Source organism: Amaranthus tricolor, chromosome 4, assembly GCF_026212465.1.
Source record: "Amaranthus tricolor cultivar Red isolate AtriRed21 chromosome 4, ASM2621246v1, whole genome shotgun sequence".
Lineage (NCBI taxonomy): Eukaryota > Viridiplantae > Streptophyta > Magnoliopsida > Caryophyllales > Amaranthaceae > Amaranthus > Amaranthus tricolor.
The window spans coordinates 21,797,424-21,819,736 of NC_080050.1; the positions used below are offsets into that span (position 1 = coordinate 21,797,424).

A 22,313-nucleotide genomic window follows, 5' to 3' on the forward strand; every position below is an offset into this window, starting at 1 on the left:
ATCATCGTTATAAATTTAGGTAAATTTGAATATTTGAGAATTACTTATCAAACCTTGTCATTCTCAATTTTTCTCAAATTCGTTCTTCGTGATTTCATAATTAAAATCTATAATTTGAAATGAATTACTTATTTCGTAACATAACTTAAATGGAAATCAATTTGAGATATCTATTTGTTTGAGATAAAGAGATATCTAATCTTATAAACTTTCCTTTCGTGTTAAAATTTTAAAGAGAACTTTTGGCTTATGTAAAACACTTGAAGCAAAACAGGCAAGAAACAAAGGTGAGGAGAACCAAGAAGAAAGACCAAAGAGCCTCGAAGACAGCTCATGCGACGGACCTTGAAGCAAAACATGCAAGAAACAAAGGAAAATCAGCTATAGATGACGATGGCAGCTCGGTGGAATCAGAAAGCAGCTTATTCGAAGAAGGGTACCACGAACCCACTTCGCAAAATGAGCCCGAGACGATACTATCAATGGAGAAGACTAGAGAAGAGCTGATAGAAGGCACCAGACGAAAATCTATCCTCGCAGATTGGTTCCCTCCAACCGAACTGAATCTGGGTAGCAAGGTGAGCATATGGGCTATGAACTCCTCTAATTTCAATACTAATGACGTTACTTTAGAAGAGAATTCTGGAGATACTATACTGCGAAAGAGTAACAGGCCTCTAATTGAAATGACTAAGTATGAAATTGCGAAAGAAATTGAATATTGGGGATTATCTGTAGTAGCTTGTATATAGGAAGAAACCCTAACATTGGCTTGATGGATGGATATGCTAGAAGAATGTGGGGGTTCAATAATGTTGACAAGGTGATACCGGTAAAATACGGGGTATTTCGCACACGTTTTCTCAACAAGGAAGCAAGAGACAGAGCCTTAGAGATGACGAACTTATTACTGGATAGCTCCCCAATTTTTATCAGGCAATGGGAAAAGGGAATAAACCTTGAAGCCTGGACATTTGACAAAGTCCCCATTTGGGTTCGAACCTATGAATTACCGTTAAAATATTAGGGTAGCTTAAACAAACTAATGTATGCAATTGGTGATCCGATCAAGGCTGACAATGCTACGGCTAAAAGGAACCGAATCCAGTATGCAAGATATTTGGTTGAGATGAACATTAACGAGGAATTTCCGGAATCCTTAATGTTCAAGAATGAAGATGGGATGATTGTACAATACCCAATCGAATATGAGTGGAGACCGATTAAATGCACCTCTTGTAATACCATGGGCCATGAAACTCAGAAATGCTCACAGCGTGCTCACTTGAAAGGGTACAATAAAGTTAAGAAGGTATGGAGACCAAAGCAAACTACCGCACCTCATAGTAGTTCAAGAAAAGAAATCATTGCTGCCCAACCAGCAGCTCGGGTCATGGAAGGCAGTGAGCAAGGGGGTCAGGACCAAGACCTGAGCAAGATAGGAAACCATCAGCTGCAAGAAGACACAAATGATGACAAACAGGGGACTGATTTGAGGGACAGCCACCAGGCAGCAGATCAGGTACAAAGGGGAAATGAGGATGCAACTCCTCAGATGCCAAACGAACAAAATACACATTACGGTGAGAAGAAGGCAGAGAAGCAGCGTGAAATATGCTCAGTCAGAACAGACGATGCCAACAAGTAACAACTTTGAAACTTTAAGTGGTACAAATGACAATGGGTCAAATGAAGAGGGAAGGAATGGAAAAAACCATGATGAGAAGGGAAATGACAACCATGACTTAGATGGACAACATCGTAGCATGGAATGTTAGAGGGCTCAACAGGCCTAAAAAGCAGAGAGAAGTGGCCAACTTTCTGCTTAATCACAAGGGTGGGCTGGTTGGTATCCTAGAAAACAAAATTAAACCCAAAGGCTTTGCTAATATGTACATGAATATGTTTCAGGGATGGTGTATTTCATCAAACATCAAATCCCATAAAGGGGGTCGGATCATTGTGGTGTGGATTGACTCCCACTTCACTGTTGACATAATTATTATCTCGCCTCAATTAATCCACCTTAGAGAAAAAAACTTCACTCACAAAATGGAGTTCTTTTGCACCTTCGTGTATGCCTTCAATGATGCAACGGAGAGAAAACAGCTGTGGAATGAACTTAGAGCAATTTATGAGACAATTCAGGGACCTTGGATTCGTTTCGAAAGACTTTAATTGCCCGTTAAATCCTGAGCACAGAATTGGTGCCGCTGTGAGATGCTCAGAAATTGCAGACTTTAGACAATGCTTGATGTACTGTGATTTATTCGAGTTGACTACTACTGGATGCACTTTCACATGGAGTAATAAGCAAGATGAAGGAGATAAAGTGGTCTCTAAAATTGATCGATCATTTATTAACGCGGCTTGGCTGGACAAAAAACCGGAGTCCTTTGTGAATTACCCACCTCCGTGGTACTCGAATCATTGCCCCGGGATAAAATCATTTTGACCTGGTCATGCCTTGAAGCCAAAACCTTTTATGTTCTTCGATATGTGGTGCAAAGACAGTAACTTCATAGAGGTTGTGAATGATGTTTGGAAGTGGCGAGTTGAGGGGTATCCCATGTATCAGATTGTCCAGAAGCTGAGAGCCTTGAAGCCAAAACTGAAAAAGTTGAATAGTTCGGCCTTTAGCCACATCGAGGAGAGGCTTCTCAAAGCTAAGCAAGAGTTGTTGGGCATCAGGGAACACATTCACAACGGGGATTTAATAGAGAACAATATAAAACAGGAATTGCAAATGGCTAACCATGTAAAAAAGCTAAGTGACGCATACAACAGCTTCCTCTTTCAGAAAGCGAAGATGACCTGGCTAAAGGAGGGGGACACAATTTCAAAATTCTTCCACCAATGTATAAAACAGAGGCGACACCAACAGGGAGATTGTCAGGATGGGAAGGTTAATTTCAGAAGACCAGGCCCAGACTCTGACCCAAGAGTTCACAGATGATGACGTTAAGGAAGCTCTATTCTCAATCCCGGGCTCCAAAGCTCCAGGGCCCGATGGATACAACAGCATCTTTTTCAAAGAAGCGTGGAGAACTATTGGAGGTGATGTCTACTCCGCGATCAAAGATTTCTTTAAGCATGGTAAACTTCTTAACCAAATTAATGCCACTAAACTCACGCTTATTCCTAAAGTGCAATACCCAAGGAATGTGAGTGAGTTTAGGCCTATAGCCTGTTGTAATGTATTGTATAAAGTCATCTCTAAATTAATTTGTAATAGATTAAAAATAGTTCTGCCAGAAATTATTGCTCCTAACCAAGCAGGGTTCGTGCATGGAACGCAAATCTTTCACAACATCAGTATTGTCCAGGACTTGGTGGGACTCTACAAGAGAAAGTCAACCCCCCCGTGCTGCATGCTGAAAGTCGATATACGAAAAGATTATGATTCTGTAGAATGGGAGTTCCTTCGGGAGATGTTGATAACCCTGAACTTTCCACCTAAGTTCATATCCTGGATCATGGCATGTGTGACTTCTCCATCTTTCTCCCTAAGCTTGAACGAGGAACTACATGGGTTCTTCAAGGGGAAGAGAGGCCTAAGGCAGGGGGACCCCATGTCTCCTCTGCTATTCGTCATTTGCATGGAATACCTATCAAGGCTGTTGGAATATGCACAGAATCAAAAGGGATACCAGTTTCACTACAGGTGTAAACCTCTAGCCCTGAACCACCTAGTCTTCGCAGACGACCTCATACTTTTCTGCAGAGGAGACTATGAGCCTATCATGTGGAACATGAAAGCTCTAGCTACCTTTGCTGCTGCCTCTGGTTTAAATGCAAACGCGGGCAAATCAACCATCTATACTTGTAACATGAAGGAGGAGGTCAAGAATAAAATTTTGCATGAAACAAGATTTAAGGAGGATTCCCTTCCTTTCACCTACCTTGGAGTTAGGATAAGTGCCAAAAGACTGAATATGGATGACTGCCAATTCCTTATTGAGAAAATTATCACCAAACTGAGAACCTGGTGGGTGAGAACTCTATCTTATGCCGACCGAGCTCAATTAGTCAACACTGTGCTTCTCAATCTCCACACTTACTGGGCATCGATTTTTGTTCTTCCAAAGAAAGGCATAGATGGAGTAATCGCGGCATGCAGGAATTACTTATGGGATGGTAAAGCTAGCAATAGTAAAACACCCCTTATTTCCTGGGACTTAATTTGCAGAGATAAAAAAGAAGGGGGTCTAGGATTTAAAGAAAGCCATGCGTGGAATGAAGCCCTCCAAGGGAAATATATTTGGAGCGTGGCAACTAAAGCTGATAACTTGTGGGTAAAGTGGGTCAACCATGTATATTTAAAAGGAAAAGATTGGAAGAATTACACTCCCAGCTCTAACGTTAGCTGGTATTGGAGACAGCTCACTCATATCAAAGATACGTTCAGAGGAGGGTACAACAGAGACAGATGGACTTTTGATAGTAAAGGCAACTCTGCAACAAGTGGCTACAAGTGGATAAGGAAAACCCGGGAGAATGTGCCATGGGCCAGTTGGGTCTGGAATAGAACGAATATCCCAAAGCATAGCTTCCTGTGCTGGATAATCATGTGGGGGAGATTGAATACCAGAGATAGGCTATCCAAAATGGGAATCCAATGCGACATTATATGCCCGATATGCGAGAGGCAAGATGAATCCATAGAACATCTATTTAGAGAGTGCATCTATATTAAGAGGTGCTATGAAATCTTGACAAGAAGTTAAATTTAACTATCCCACAAGGTTCCATGCAACAACTTAGCTCTTGGCTGCATAAACCCACAACAGGTTCCTTCAAAAATAAAGTCATCAAAAGCATTGTGGTAGGCCTGTTGTATCAAGTTTGGAGGCAACGAAACTCTGCAACTTGGAATGGGTATATTGAGAGACCGGAGAAGATAGTCAAAAAATTAACCCAAGAGGTGTACCTGAGAACCCATATCATTATGCCAAAGAAAACAAGTCCCAGGGATAAAGAATGGCTAGCACTTACTCTAAACTAATAGACCTGTGCTGTAATTTGCTGTTGTGAGCTAGTATGTGCAAATTGTGCTGCTACTACTGGCTTGCTTCAAATGCATTATAGGAGGGGTTAGGTGCTGCTGCTACTGTTGTATAGGAGTAGAATTCATGTGCTGTGTTTTGACTTTTGTTTTGATGTATATTTTGACTAAGTAGGTTCCGCTACGTAAATATGAAAAGGAATTTAGGAGGATTAGATTTTGGTACATAGTTAACTATGTTCTGCTTGGTTTGTCATAGGCAGAACGTATTTGCCCAGGAATGCGGGGTATAGCTAGTAGCTAGATAGATTTAGTTGATTTTGCTGGTACCGAGATAGTGCTGCAAATGATTGCTCCTCCACTCTGTACCCTTCTGAGAAGGTGGCTTAATAGAGGTAAAAGATGCATTAGCACTATTGGGTTTGAAGCCCGCAGGGCGGAACTTTCTGTGTACAGTTTTGATATGATTAATACTATTACCTTTACACCAAAAAAAAAACACTTCAAAGAGAATCTAATTGTTATGATATAATCAATTGCTCAGGGACAATAAAATCTATATATGGAGTAGAGGTGTTGAATGGGTCGGGTCGGGTCGAGTCAAATGTTAAATGGGGCGGGGCGGATTAAAGTCCGTTTAAAATCCGACCCACTTTGATTCGATTTTAAAAGTTCATAAAATAGTTTTTTTTATTATACTTTATGGTCCGTTGGATTGACCTACTTATGTATATAATACTATCATTTAAATATTATTAAAAAAAAGTGGTAAATTTTTTTCGCAATTAATTCTTATATTTATTCGACCCGGCCCGACTCGACCCTTTACACCAAGGCCCGTTAATGACCCACCCCATTATTGATCCGACCTGCTAATGTGACTCGACCCTTGACCTGTTCGGCCGACCTTCCCGTTGAACACCTCTAATACGGAGGATATGACCACTTTATAATTTATATTTCTCCTTTATAATGAGCTTAATTAATGTCTTTGCATTCTATTTTATGCACTTTCCATTGCGTTTTAAGTTTTAGTTAGTTTGTGAGTATCCACACTTGTTTTGTAGGTCAAATAAGTAATTTTGTGGCAAACAATCCCACTTCATAGAAACATAGAAACACTGAGCAAGGTATTGACCAAGGTTGGAAGAAAAAGGAACTCAATATAAGTAAGTGAAGCCGGTGGGAGACCGTCTCTTTGATTTCGTCTCTCGGGCGAAGCCATTAAACTTTACCGTTCACTTGTTATATTTTTAATAACTACTTACAATAACGTCCATCGAAAAAGTACTTAAAATGCCTAGTTATGATATTCTTAATGCCTACCGAGAAACTTAGTTTAGTAGCATACTTACCATATCCTTAATGCCTACTTATAATATCTTTAATGTCTACTTACAATATACCGAGTAAGTACTTAAGTACTTAAGATATTCTAAATGCCTACTTACAATATTTTTAATGTCTACTGATATACTATATTTTTTTTGGGTCATCTTAATTAAAAATAATCTCTCAAAAAGACTGTCTCTCACAAAAATTTGTTTAAGTGAAATAGGTACCACGGATCGAAATAACTGGCATATATATTGGAATTTTTGAAATACTTAAGCAAAAAAAAAATTAATTAAATAAACTAAGTTCTAAACTTATTCCAAAAGTAAGCATGAAAATCTTAAACCTGAGGTTTGGGTCTGTTCACAATTACTAACTGCGAACAGGTCAAAAAAGACAAAAATAGCTGGTTCCACTTAGTAACTGGGAACAACTATTTTGTCCTGTTGCTGTTCGCAGTTACTAACTGCGAACAGGTCAAAACAGGTTAAATAATTGTTCGCAGTTAGTAAGTGCGAACAGCTATTTTGTCTTTTTTGACCTGTTCGCACTGCGAACAGCCCCAAACCTCAAGTTTGAAAATTTCACGCTTACTTTTGGAATAAGTTTGATTCTTAGTTTATTTTGTTAATTTTTTTTTCTCTTATGTTTTTCAAATTTTCTATAAATTGCACTAACAAAGAGGCAGGAACTTCAAGGGCCCAAACTTGGACGGGTATTCAAATACCTTTACGACTATATGGTCCTAAACTATAGCAAACATTCCCAAAATAATACTCCCTCTGATCTTTTAATTTAGTCTCATTTTCTTATTTGGCAAAACTTTTGAATTAGTCTCATTTCTATTTTTGGCAATCCTTTTTTACTTAAATACCCTTAGTTCACACACGTAATTACGAATTTACCCCCGTAAACCCTTAAATACCCTTACTTAAAAATACCCAACTACCACCTTTTACATGGACCCAACACAACCCTTAATATGCGTGCCCAAGGAAATGGGACTAAATTAAAGGATCGGAGGGAGTAGTAAAAAAAACACTTTTATATTCTAGGACCATATGGGATCACATAATAGGAGTAAGTAAAGAAAAAGTAAGGAAAAAAATAATAATAATTTACTAACAATTGAGTAAATGGTTGGATCAATAAGGGCATAAGTGAAAAAAAATACCAAATAAAAAAATGAGACATTTGATATGAACATATCTAAAAAGAAAGTAAGACATTTGTTAAGAATAAGAGGTGAAGTGAAAGCTAAAGGATCTCAATTGATGAAGAATAATAAGGAAAATCAAAGGAAAAACTGAGCACACACCAATGGGGACTATAAACACAACAAAAATACAAGAACTTGATTAAGGTGTCTTAGACACCTCCCGCTCAAATTAGATTGTATTTTATTATTGATTCAACAATACGATAACGAAATAATCCTCACAATGCTTGACATCCATCTCTCAAGTTCAAAGATCCTTTAATGGATCATATACACTCTAATACAAAGGCATTTCCTCTCAGATGATTCAAAATTCAATTTAGGGTCCATATATAGCCCCCTAAACATTTAGAATAACCCCAACGCATTAGAAGAACTTGCCCACCAAGTATCAAGCGTAAAAGAATAATCAGAACAACCCATGCATTTTGCTGCTCGAATGAGCAGCTCTTCTGACAATTTTTAGACTGCATCAACTATATGCCTCGTTCAAGAAACCCCTCATGCACACCTAGCCTCGATCACTACACACCTTGTGCACTTGTTTTTTTACCCCATTGCACATTCATTTTTATGTGTTTGCTATGATTGATTCGATTTTAATTTATCAACTTCTATATTTGAAATTATTATGTTTGTTTTGAAATTTAATTGAAATCTTTTTAAATTTATTTCAGCGAACCTCAATAATTAGTGTTTTTTTTATTATCAAGTTGTCCAAATTGTATTCTCCTAAAGTTTTTTCCTTATAAATAAGACCTTATGTAAGATTTAAAATCTTGAACTTCTTTAATACGTTTCTTCCTTTGCTACTATAACTATAAATGTACAATGGACGTGGCTGCACTTGAGAATCTCGTTTCAACATAAAATAATAAATCAGATCTTAATAATTTTACAATTAGGAAAAAGTAAAAATTTGAAACAAATAAGCAAAAAAATATTTAAAAAGTCGAATAATAGACAACTTTTAAAAATATTTCCCAAACTAAACAGTTTTTATTCAAATCTGTGCCTTGGTAATGTTAGCACTTAATAAAAGCAGCCCATTACTAACTGAGTCAAAAAAAGTCAGCTCAATAATCGGCCGCTTTTAGTAACAGCGGCCGATTACTGAGCTGACTTTTTAACAACTTAGTAATAATCCGCTATTATTAGCAGCGGGTGATAGTCGATCAAAAGTCCATTCTTCTTCTTCTTAAATAACAACGGCCCATTACTAAACTGAGTCAAAAAAAAATCAACTCAGTAATCGGCTGTTGTTACTAAGAGCGGCTGATTATTAAGCCGACTTTTTTTGACCCAGTTTAGTAATGGGTTAGTTTGAATAAAAACTGCTTATTTTGGAAAATATTTTCAAAAATTACATATTATTTGACTTTTTTTTATTTCTTTTGCTTATTTGTTTCAAGGGGAAAGTGATATAATTAGTGACTAAGGAGTTTGTTTACGTTCTGACAATCATTAATTAAGGGGTTAAATTCTCTATACTTACAACAGGAATTAATTTCCCTTTCCTTACCTCTACCCATATGAAAATCTCCAACTTTATACCTATTTTTTTAAAGGTACGCATAGACCATGCACCTTGGCTATAGGGTTAGGAGAAGGAAAAAGGGAGAGGAAAAAGGGTGTGAGATGCACGAGGTAAAGATCAAATACAAGACTTTCCACAACCAAAATGGAGAAGTAAACCAACTTATCGAGCTTATGATCTTTGTACAAATTTTTAGAAAAAATGTGTACATAGATATTTGAGATCGGATGTCTTTATGGATTCATCTTGTTGTAAATGCCGTTTGGCTCTTGAACATCAATAAATTATTTGTTGACCTTTAAAAAAAACGAAAATTTACCTCAAAAAAGAGAGGGAAATTTCATGATTAGTACACCAAAGTTGTAATCTATTATGGATCAGCGGCAACAAAAGAGATAATAAAAGTAAGAAACAATAGCAGTTTGAAAAGCAGAAGAATTCGATGCTAAAAATGAGATAGCCAGCTTGAAAATTTGATTGGTTTCCTAACTCCCCCTCATAATGAAGCATTGAGGTATTTCCCAAATGATATCTACAATTTAAGCTTCATATTAGAATCTGAAAGCACCACTCTGCCTCGATGATTGAAGATGATGAAATCTAAGTTCTCCGATAAAGAAACGATCCTGCAATCATTATTAGGTTTCCAATATCAGCAGAACTGAAATAATAGCATGTATAATTATCAAGTTTTCTAATATAGTTTAACACCCATGCATCAGATATGGGAATACATTCTCCTAGGGACTGGTGGCAGTTCCCATCACATATGGCACAATAAGTGCCATGGGACTATGGGGGAGCAAATGTAAGGCAGAGTTAAGGAGGAACCCAAACGAGATATGCACTGCTAGAACCTGAAACTTTAAAAGACGAACTAAAAACTAGAAAGTCTTCAACAAAAGCGCAACACCACAAGAACTTTAACATACACCAAAGTTAATATAGTATGAGTGATACTGCTTTAACTTTTACACTAAAGACTGGACGAATTGGAGAGAAAGGAAGGGGAGGGAGGGAATGGCGGGATCACGTTTCCTTCGCTTGGATACCAATAGGGGAAGGAAACGGGAAGGAGGAACTCCTCCACATCTTTAGACAAAATAAATCCTTCCAACATTGGAAAAAAATTTGGAAGGAGAACATACTAACCCGTCCTCCCATTCCCTTCCTTTCGGATCAAAAATCTTATCCAAACATGGTGTTAATCATAGATGATTATTATAGGTGGGACCCAAAACTAGATTGACAGATACACCGTGCGCAACTGAAGACTCGAGAAGACAAAAATTCAGTCTTCAGGAATAATCCACCAAATTACAGTAGCTTACTCGTCCTTAAGCCATCATAATGAATTAAAAATTTATCAAGTTGCTGGTGTCCTGTAATCTAGACTAGATGTTTTGGGGTGTGCATGATCCTGCAGCCCAGTTACCAAAAGGTATTTAATATTCCTTTCCAGAGATTCAAGAAGCTATATAGTTGTTCCAAAGTATCATATAAAGAATGGTTCTTTATGCAATTTGCAAAATTTTAGCAACGGTTTTCAAATAATTTCAATTTTCAAGGATGCTGAAAGGATTAAGTGTATAAAACATATAAAATCATGTTTCTTAACCTAAGAAACATGGTAGCAAAACGGCCATATTTTCTTGAACTCCTACATAACCTAAAAGGTGACAAATTTAAATCACATCACCCACCAATCTTCTTTGGACATGGAACAAAGTTTTAGTTCAACATATTGATCACCAAACAACCAATTCAGCAAATCAACTAGATCAGTATACGTGGTCTTCGTACTTCTCATATTGCAAAAATGCACTAACGGACATGGTTATGCAGTTGTGGTGTCACCAAATATTGGCTACACCATGAAGTAGCACTTGGAACGGCCCAAAACACGGTTTCTTAGACCTTTGCTATGTAGTTTTACTAGTTTGGTAAGTTTGAAAACGTTTACAATAAGACCAATACACTACGACGCAGCCTTGTTTTTGCACAATGACTTCTCTTCCTTTTATGTTTCCGGCAACAATGTTAACCTCGTTGATCCTTGCTATCAACAGGAAAAATATGTAGAAAACTGGGATTTTGCATATGATATAATTGCAGCAAGTTCAGAGATCTTAATCAAAATGCTTCACAAGTACACCTTCCCCAAACAGAATAAAGGTTAATATGCACAATAACAGGTAACAGCCAGCTAGATTACGCTGTCAATATCAGCTTCATCCTTTGTCAATAGTTTTTTTCCTTGACCAATACCATTAAGTGGCTAGTGGGGTTTTAGGGGTGATGGATTTTATTTGCTAGTGATAATAAAGATGTTATTTAGTAGCAAATATCATTTACAACTTCACATAAACAAGTACACATGATTTATTGAGCCATTTCATATAGTCCATTATAACCTGAACCAAATCTTTGGCCCCATCGAGAATGACCTCCATTTTAATCCTTACTAAGTAATTCAAATGTAAAATTTCAAAATTTATTTTTCATTTCTCTCAAAACATAAAACTCTTTGCAGCTCTATTGGAGACCCTAATTAGAGGACAATCTAAGTGCATAAACTGCATATGATATGATGTGCATATTATTCCATAGAGTTATTTGATAAAAGACTCTGGTTTAGATAAGGTACCATTCTTTTAGGAAGCACAATTTCAGTTGATCTAAATCAATAACTTAATTGCATCCACAAAAATCACCATTTCTTTTCAAGATATCCCTATCTCAAAATAAATATCATACTATGCCAACACCATTTCCTTTCAAGATATCCCTAGCTGAAAACATTTAAAAGATAGAAATCCTAAGAAAAAAGAGAAAAATTAATGCTCCATTCAATAAAATTGTACTACTACATAATGGAACAATAAATGTAGAAAATCGCAAGAAGAAACAAGAATAAAAATTAAAATTGAACAGGATCATCAGGAGTCAAAAATAGCAAATCATAGGAAACTTGGTAAACAAATAGAGGTGCATCATTAATTCTTTTCAAGCCTCATTCATGGTAAAAAGACAATGACAATAGGATGAAGTGGAATTGATAAGCAAACCTCAACTTTCAAAACATCATTAATATGTTTTTGCTCCCAGCATACCCTGTCGATGAGGGGAGAGATAGGATTGTGGTGGTTTACGGGGTGGGATTGTGGTGGTTTAGGGGGTGGGATTATGGTGGTTTAGGTCACTGAGTATGCTGGGAGAAAAAACATAGAAAAGGTTGGATTATTAGAAAATAATCAAAAGGTGGGATTATTCACAGCGGATGAGTGAAAGGTTGGATTATTTTTGACAATTTTTCCTTTAAGATTTATCAAGCAAAACAAATATCAAGGTTGGAGTTTATGGTCATCTAAGCTACAGTGTGCATGTGTATAATATTGCACTAGTATGTAACCTTGCAAACATATTTGCATAATTTGAACAAAGTGGTTTAAAAAGATTTCAACATTCCGGAGCAATATGGGAATAAAACACCTAAAAATTTAGCAACGTCATGTTTCCAGGAATATGAATCATTGTGACAAAAACGTCATTATATCTACCAGTCTACTAACAAAGTGAACACACTTATCATTATTCATTACCCATAAATGCTTCACGGACACGCTACAAAGTTTAGCTCTATGGATTGATCACCAAACACCCACTAGATCGGGATACCTGAGCTTCTTGATTCTCTTCCATATTAGCCAATTGAAAACTTATCCATCCCATGTTCAATCTCAATTTAAACATCCTTAGTCCTCATTATCAATATAAAAAACATGGGGTAGAAATTGGAAGTCCACAAGGATATAAAATACCAATATGCAAGTTTAGAGGTATCCTAATCGATTTGCTAAAGACAACATTAATATAATTAAAATTTTAAATATTTCACCATTTGATCCGACCACATCTGACCCCGACCCACCCTAAACTTAATAGTGGTTAATCTTATCTTCTCTCCTAGTCTAGTTGAAGCTAGGAACTTCATGTTCTCTTGTACCATCCAAAAGGATTAATTAGGATGCACTTTAATAGAGATCAAACCTAGATTTCTTTGCCTTACTGAACGAAGAAGAGGCTAAAATATAGGTGAAATTGGAATAATATTATAAAATTAACAAAAAATAACCATCAAACACATAATTTGAAAACAAAAGGACCATTTTAAAAATTAAAAAAGTTTTCCATATAAAAACTATGTTTTAAACAGTTATGAAAAAAACAACTGTCGATTTAGAAATAAATGAAATTATGAAACTCTAGGCTTTTTATTTTGGATTGAATGTTGGTATCCCATATTCCATGAAGTACTGAAGGCAACATGGAAGTATCAAAACATGCTTTTAGGACTCTTGAAATACTGGCCATTAAAAGAAATATAGTAGATGGAATAGAGATATGTGACTTACGAAGGTTCACAAAGCGTGCTGAAGGTTTGAGAAGGAAATTGTATGAAAAGATAGAAGATGGAAATAAAAATGCATCAAATTGAGATAGAATGACGATCTTGGGGTGTCTGGCAAAAGAGCTTATTGGACAATTTTTGATTATTTTGACACAAATAGACGGTTGGTCAACCATTTTTAGTGTTTAGTAAATTAGCTAGTTGAAGCATCTTATTGTTATGAGTAAGCTAATTTTGAACAAGTTGTTCTTAACATGTTTAAATCAGTAGGTCAAATCGAAACCGATTGTTTCAATCAGCTACTAACCATCAGCTAGTAACCATTCGCCAAACACCCACAATATCTTTAAGATATATCAAATAAAAATTTATTCTAATTTCCTTTTTCTCAAAACAACGATGTCAAAGCCTTAAAAATATATTTTGAAGGTATATGTCACATAATTTCCTTCTTATGGAAAAATTTATCAAAATTTTCCTGACAGGAGTGTAACAAGAAGACAAGAATAGCAAACAGTGAAAGCTTCAATCAACAAAAATATGACATTTGCATGGTACAACTCATGTATGGATAGGCTCAGGTTTAAGAAAATTAACCTGAGAAACGCATAAGGGAAAAACTTTTAGAAACTAGGACTCCTATCAGAAAGCTCCATAGATAGGCTCAGTCGCTCAGGTATATGATAGGCTCAAATACACTTAAATCCATAAAGCTTTAGAGTATTTCATGAATCCAAACATACATCAACATATGACGGAAACCTAATAATAGAAGTGGTTGAACAAGATCTCAAAATTGTTACGGAATATTTGGGCAAAAGCAAAATGCACAATATCACACAATTGAAGTTTTATGGGGACTTCTCATTTAATCTAGTCTTGCATATTGCTCCTACTCATAATAATCAATCTTAACTAGTCGTATTTAAAAATAGAATTTACCGAGAATAAACAAAAAAGGAAAATGGGTGGAAGAATAATTGAGCAGCTATTAGTGAAGAGTTGAGCTTGATGGTGGACATAGATACTACATAAAATGTCACTTCATCTCAATCATTAATTAATGAAGTAATGAACAGAACTTATTCTCCAACCAGTGTCCTATAAAAATTATACAACAATTACAAGTCCTTTCAGGTCAGGGTCAATAAGTCATTACTTCCATATAGTAACAATAGCTAATGATTGATCACAGGTCAGAGGGTAGCCAATGGAAAACTCATCAAAACTCCATCTATATTTCAAGATATGACAATATCTATTACTATATGTCTATATCCATTAAAATGCATAGGACTCATGCATATGCTTTACCCCCAAAAACTTTCAGACACATCGGGAAGACATCAATTAATTCACCAAGTGGAAACTCAAAAACTCGAAAACTTGAAAAACAATCATTGTCATGCATCCCTCGATCATCTAATGGCACAAAATTTAAACTTCTATAGTTCCATATAAAACAAATCTTCAGATCAGAGGTTGCTGCATTCACTAAAGAAAGTTTCTTATCCTTACCAACTCCAGCCGCGTAATTGTAGAATGTTTTGAATATGAACCCCCATATTATAGTATGAAATTTAAACAAACAAGCCAAAAAAATCAAAATCCAACAAACTAACAGCAGAAAGAACAAAACAGATTCGATTTTTATTTACCTTGAAATGCTTAATCTCAATGTTAACAAAAGAAACACAAGAAATCCAATTCCAGAGCTTATATACATCGATTCTGAAGTATACAATCAAATTTTTAAAGCAAAATAATTGAGAAAGAGCAAACCTATTTTCCTTAGAAGCTGGATGAATAGATTGGAAATTTCCAGGAACAGTCAATCCAGCATACATACATAACAAAAACCCTAGAATTAATTCTACCACAACCTGCATCATTAAACCCTCTAAGTCAAATTTCAACCCCAGATCAATAAATACAAAAAATCATTTTATAAGATAATCAAAGTTTCAAAATTGAATTCATAGAACAACTTACATTCATAGGGGCCCCATTAAACTCATCCTCAGTAATCTTCAACAATCCTCTATCTGCAATTAACGACATAGGAATTGAGAGTTCAATTTAAATCTAAAAAAAAGAAGTGAAAAGAGATAATTACATTGAATAGTAGAGTAAGCGGCATGCGAGAGAATGAGAACTCCGAGTACGCCAATTGTTAAACCAAAACCCATCTCCAATTCAAGATTTGCACTTTTTAGGGCTTCGATTTGAGATTTTAACTTTGTTGCTTGGGAAAGAAGAAGATTCTATTTTCCACTATTTCACGGGACTCGAACTTGTTTCAATGTTGGATCAAGTTATTTTCTAAAGGAACAAATTAACATTAATCATACATAAACTTGCTCTCTTTCATATTACTAGCAACAAAGTACAAACTAATTTTTGCATCATTTATTATTTTACAGTAATTTATATATTTCGGCTATGTACAACTCTAAATGTAAACAATTCAACAAAAGTATTGGATTGCGCAAAAATGTGTTTGGTGCAAGTAATTTGAAACGAAGAAAGTACTAATTTTGTTGGAAAATTCCAATTGGCAAACTTATAATGATATACATCATACATTATACTAAAAACTTGAAAAAATCCAAGTGTCAATGCCATAGAAAGTTTGCCAAATGTAAAATCATTTATTATTTAAAGAAAAATGACATGATATTTGATCTTGACCAATATCTTTACCATTTTGACTAACATTTATTTATAGTTAAATTGAGTAATGTAAAGAATATATTAAATTGCATAATATATTGTTGACATCATACAATATACTAAAAATGAAACTCACTTATCCGCTGAAGTAAAATGACATTGCATTTGATCTTGAATAATATCTTTACCATTAAATTATCTTTGACTAGGATTTATTTATAGTTAAATGGAGTAAATTACAGAATATAATATACTAAATAATATATTGTTTATATTATATTATACATTATACTAAAAAGTTTGAAAAATTCCAAGTGAAACAACTAAAGAAAGTTTGTCAAATAGAACTCATTTATTGGCTAAATAAAACTAACACGACATTTGATCTTGACCAATATCATCTACCGTTAAAGTATCTTTGACTGATATTTATTTATAGTTAAATTGAATAAATACAGAATATAATATGTTGCATAATACATTGTTGACATGATATCATATCATGCATTATACTAAAAAGCTTGGAAATTCTAAGTTTCACAACTAAAGAAAGTTTATCAAATAAAACTTTTTTATTGGCTAAAGCAAAATGACATGGCATTTGCATTTGATCTTAACCAATGTCTCTACCATAAAGTATTTTTGACTAGCATTTATTTATTGTTAAATTAAGTAAACTAGAGACTATAGTATACTGCATAATACTCCCTTCGTTTCCTAATTTTCTTCAATGTTCTATTTTAGAGAGAGTAATTTGCTTAAGATTTTTAAGATATATATAGATGATGAAATATATCCATGTGAGATCTCATTCTTCTTATGTATACTTTTTATTATATATATTTTTTATAATTTTTTAAAATGCATATTAAAGATATTAAGACTTAAAATTTACTTTGAAAACTGTGCAAAAAGTAAACGAGAAGAACAAAAAATAATGGCGGGAGTATATTGTTGTCAATTCCAAAATTACAAAGTTAATTTACACATATAACTGTCAAACTGAGTGTCTTTACTGCATAAAAACTTTGGCTTAATTATTTAACATCATACGTTTATATATGTTGATACTAAAAAAATTATACATTTACAAGGTTTCTACACTAGTTTCTCATAATATTATTGCTTCTAAAAATCCTATGTAGTCAATATTAAAACACCAAATTCAAAAGATTCTCTTTTATATATTTCCATTATAAAAATTGTATAAAATTGTTTATTGAAATGAAGGATTACTCAAAAAAAATATTTCAGTTAGTTATGATTGAATTAAATATTGACTAAATACATAACTTAATGTGATATATATATATATATATATATATATATATATATATATATATATATATATATATATATATATATATATATATATATGTATATATATATATATGTATATATATATATATATATATATATATATATGTATATATATATATATATGTATATATATACATATATGTATATATATACATATATATATATATATATATATATATATATATATATATATATATATATATATATATATATATATATATATATATATATATATATATATATATATATAACTTAAGTTTAAGTTTTATATCGATTATATTACATTTCTTAGAAATATTATATTTTGGTAACGTTAATATTTAATTCCTTCTTAATTTCAAATGTAAAATTTTATGTAAATTTATGCTAATAATTTAGTGACGTATCCACCTCCTTTCTTTCTCCCTCTTCTCTCTCCCTTTTTTTTTCTCTCAAAAAAACACTAGCCTCCATTGTTACCATTGTTAATTTTGGGGCTACTATCAACAATAAGGTAGATGGTAAGTCTTTAATCTCTTTATTTTTGTTTTTTTTGTTTTTACTTACAAACAAAATCCATTCTCTCTTATATTATGGAGTTGTTTTATCTATTTATTGGATTCGATCTACCCATATGTTGTGTTTTAAAGTCTCTCATAGTGAGAGTTTGAAATCTAGTTATCAATTCGATGGTAAAAAATATGACGTCATCTTGGATGTCAAGGTCAACCAGATCTAAAGACCCCTCTCAGAGAAGGCTGTATCAAACAACGATGTGATAGGGTAAACTTTAGTATTAGATCTTCTTTATAATGATTGTGACTTTTTCTTCATAGAATTTTATCAATCATACAATGTTATAAAAGAGTTGAAAATTTTTAAGTGGCATGCTATTAGAGCTTTGACAAATGGAATAATCTTATTGATTTCTCATTGATTACATGATAAATTAATTTAGGAAATAATAATAATTTAAATAATTATAAGTTTACAATGGGAATAATTTATTAACATATTTAAAAGCTAAGTTAAATTGGGTAAATAATAATGTGATGTGATATTCAAACACTTGATTAAAATATTATTATTTTTAAAATTTGAAAAATATTAAAAGACAATAAAAAGAAATTCTATTTTTAATTAAATGAAAAAAATATTCATATTCAAAATTTTAACATTTAATTTTTGAAAGAAATACAAATCATACAATAATTTAATAAAAAGATTGAAAAATGATAAAAGAGTTGGAAAATTCCAAGTGTCTGGCTATTAGAGCTTTGATGAATGAAATAATCTTATTGGTTTCTTATTGATTACATGGAAAATTAATTTTCAAAATAATTATAAGTTTATAATGGGTATAAGTTATTAAAATATTTATATGCTATGTTAAATTAGGTAAATAAAAATGTGAGATTCAAACACTTTATTAACATAATAATAATTTTAAAATTTGAAAAATATTAAAAGATAATAAAAAGAATTTTTTTTTTGTTAAATAAATGAAAAAAACTCACATTCAAAATTTCAGCATTTAATTTGTGAAAAAAAATACAAATCATACAATTTAATCAAAATATTGAAAAACGATAAGTAACACTATTTAAAGAGTCTGACCAAATGAATTAATGTAATAGGTTAGAATTAATTATGTGAGTCATGTTTTTAAAAATAAATGATTTTTATAAAAACTAACAACAAGACATTCAAATCAAGTTATTTATACTAGCAATTCTTAATGCAATTAATATTAATGAACATGTAACTAACTAAAACATTTTTAAGATGTAATAAGAATTATTAATAGAGACATATAGTAAAATGCATAAATATAGCATGCATATTGTATTCACTTAGTGCCATGTATTGTATTAATTTATCAAAATAACATATAGTGCAATGCATACGATATTAAGTATGTACATTTTTATTGTTTAATTATGTTTATTCAATATTTATACATGAATCATCAATTATATTATCATTCTTATTTTATTAATCCATAAGTTAAGTGAATTTAAGAAAACTGAAAATATATATTCTTTTTGAAACTTGAAAATAAATACTTATAATATTTTAAAATATAAATTACACAGCATTAACCATCAAACGAACAGAAATCCATGCAATGCACGGGCACATATACTAGTGATACTATAAATACCTACTATAACTACCTATTGTCAATTCTATAACTAATGCCAACTAAACATACCATAACCACCTACAAAATATACCATAAACACCTATTTTACATATCATAAACACCTACTTTAACTCATATATACACCTATTAGAACTACTGTAAATACTTACTAAACAATCGTAAACACATACTTTACACTTAGTATAAAAACCCATACATACACGGAGTTTTAAAATTAAAATATATAAAAATTATGATTTTAAGAATATAAATGCAAGTATAAATGATATTTATCAAGTTTAATTTTTTTAGTTGAAATGTGATAACTTTAAAAAAAATTAATGTTTAGAGGATAAAGAAATTGATGTGAAAGATAATGTAAGTATAAATATTTTTCAATAATAATAATAGTTCTAAGGATTTAAAACATATCTTTGTATACAACATTTAATTTATCACAAATTTCACTGTTCTTATGACATTAATTATCTTCAACATAAAAGTTATTCAGGTATTTATAGTTGATAATAAAACTTATTGTTAATAATAAATGAACTATATTTATTCAAAGAAGTATAACTAACATAATCTTTTTATTATTCTTACTTTTTTTTCTTATTCTTTTATGATCAATATCTATGATTATTATTATATAGTACCTACGTATTCTAAAATTAAACAAACATTAATTTCAATTTAATTTATTACTATTAGGTTAAATATGGCAATTAACAAATTCAAGGATTAATTATATTATATTGAAATTAATTGATGTTTTTTAAGTATGGTACTTAATTAATTAAATTTATATTTCTTTTAGAAATTGACAACTTGGTTAAGTATATGCCAATAGGTGGAATCAACCAATAGAAAATTTTCAATTGTCTTAAATTGGCACTTGTCATTACATACATCATCTTTAATATATAGTATGATTTATTATTAGATTAAATATGGTAATTAAAAAAGTGAAGGATTAATAATATTACATTGAAATCAATCAATGTTTTTTAAATATAGTAATTAATTATGTTTTTTTTTTTCAAAAATTGACGACTTGCTTAAGTATATGCTATGTAGGTAGGGATTTAACCAATAAGGTTCTCTTAAATTGCCACTTATATTACATACAAATTACAATATCTTTTATATATAGTATGATAGTATTCTAAATTTAAGTAAACATTAATTTCAGATCAATTTATTATTAGATTAAATATGATAATTAACAAAATTGAAAGATTAATTTTATTATATTAAAATCAATTAATGTTTTTCAAAATAGGGTAATCAATTAATTTTTTTTCTTTTAGAAATTGATGACTTCCTTAAATGTATGCCATAGGTGGAATTTAACCAATCAAAAATTTTCAAATGTTAAAAGCTTCTCTTAAATTGCCACTTGTCAAACATACTTCATCTTTAATAGATAGTATGATTTCCAATTGTCAAAAATTACCACTTGTCATTATATATATATCATTTTTAATAGATAGTATGATGATTTATTAGTAGATTAAAAATGGTAATTAACAAATTGAAAGATTAATTATATTACATTGAAATTAATTAATGTTTTTTAAATATGGTAATTAATTATTGTTTTTTCTTTTAGAAATTGACGACTTGCTTAAGTATATGCCATGTAGGTGAAATTTAACCAATATGAATTTTCCAATTATCAGAATTTTTTTTAAATTGTCACTTATATTACATACAACATCTTTAATAGATAGTATGATTCCTTCTTCCGTTGCCAGTTTCACAACAGAGACTTTAGCTCTCTTGAACTTAGTTTTGATTACATCAATCTCAAATGATTTCTCCTTCCTTTTTACAACTTTGTTGGCAACTTTTTAGGAAAAATTACCGTGAATAATACAACATTTTGTTAATTTTCTTACAATAATACCAACTTTTGATTAATCATGAATAACACCAACTTATAGGGTTTTTTTTAGAATAATAACAACTTTAGTTTATTATATATGTACTAATTTTTTTGTCATAATTTGATTTTGTAACATATTAGGGATATTCTAGGGAAACACCCCATAAGTTGATATTATTCATTATTAATCAAAAATTGGTATTATTGTAGGAAAATAAGTAAAATATTATATTGTTATTGATAATTTTTGCCAACTTTTATTATTAACATCATTAACAATAGTTAGATGTCTTTTTCTTTCTTTGACAAATCAAAAAAAGAGGTTCAACGTCGCCCACTCAAACCCTAAGCAAGTCGACATACCTTAAAAAACCCAAAATTATCATACACCATGATATTAAATAAAATTTAGAATAAATCATTACCAGCGATTTTGATTTAATTCAAAATAATATATTGACGAAAGCGAGCAAGAATTTGACTATAAAATGGCAAAAATTATTGAGAGTAAGGAAGGGAAGTTTAGGTTAAGAGAGTAAATGAAACTGAAAAGTAATTTAAGCGATCAATTACACAAGGAAAAAAAGTGTGTCTTAGTTTTCCAATTATTTATTTTTTTTCAATTTCTTTTAAAATTTTGGAACGGCCTAATTGATGGTTTCATTGAGCGATCGTCTCAAAGGAAAATTAGCGCTTTGATATATAGTATCTATATCTATATCTAATTTATCTATCTATAATCTATAAAATCTACTAAAGAAAAAATAACCTTGACACGTATCAGACTATGGGCAAAA

At 32.0% G+C, this 22,313-nt stretch overlaps 1 protein-coding gene across 1 annotated transcript; it reads right to left on the reverse strand.

Moving 5' to 3' along the window:
• Positions 1-9,161: 9,161 nt before the first annotated feature.
• On the reverse strand, positions 9,162-15,876 carry LOC130810651 (membrane magnesium transporter). Its single transcript, XM_057676793.1, has 4 exons — positions 15,624-15,876; positions 15,500-15,552; positions 15,290-15,390; positions 9,162-9,722 (listed from the first exon to the last, which is right to left on the reverse strand). The coding sequence occupies exons 1-4, from the start codon at positions 15,694-15,696 to the stop codon at positions 9,629-9,631; spliced, it is 321 nt and encodes a 106-aa protein (XP_057532776.1). The 5' UTR covers positions 15,697-15,876; the 3' UTR covers positions 9,162-9,628.
• Positions 15,877-22,313: the final 6,437 nt, after the last annotated feature.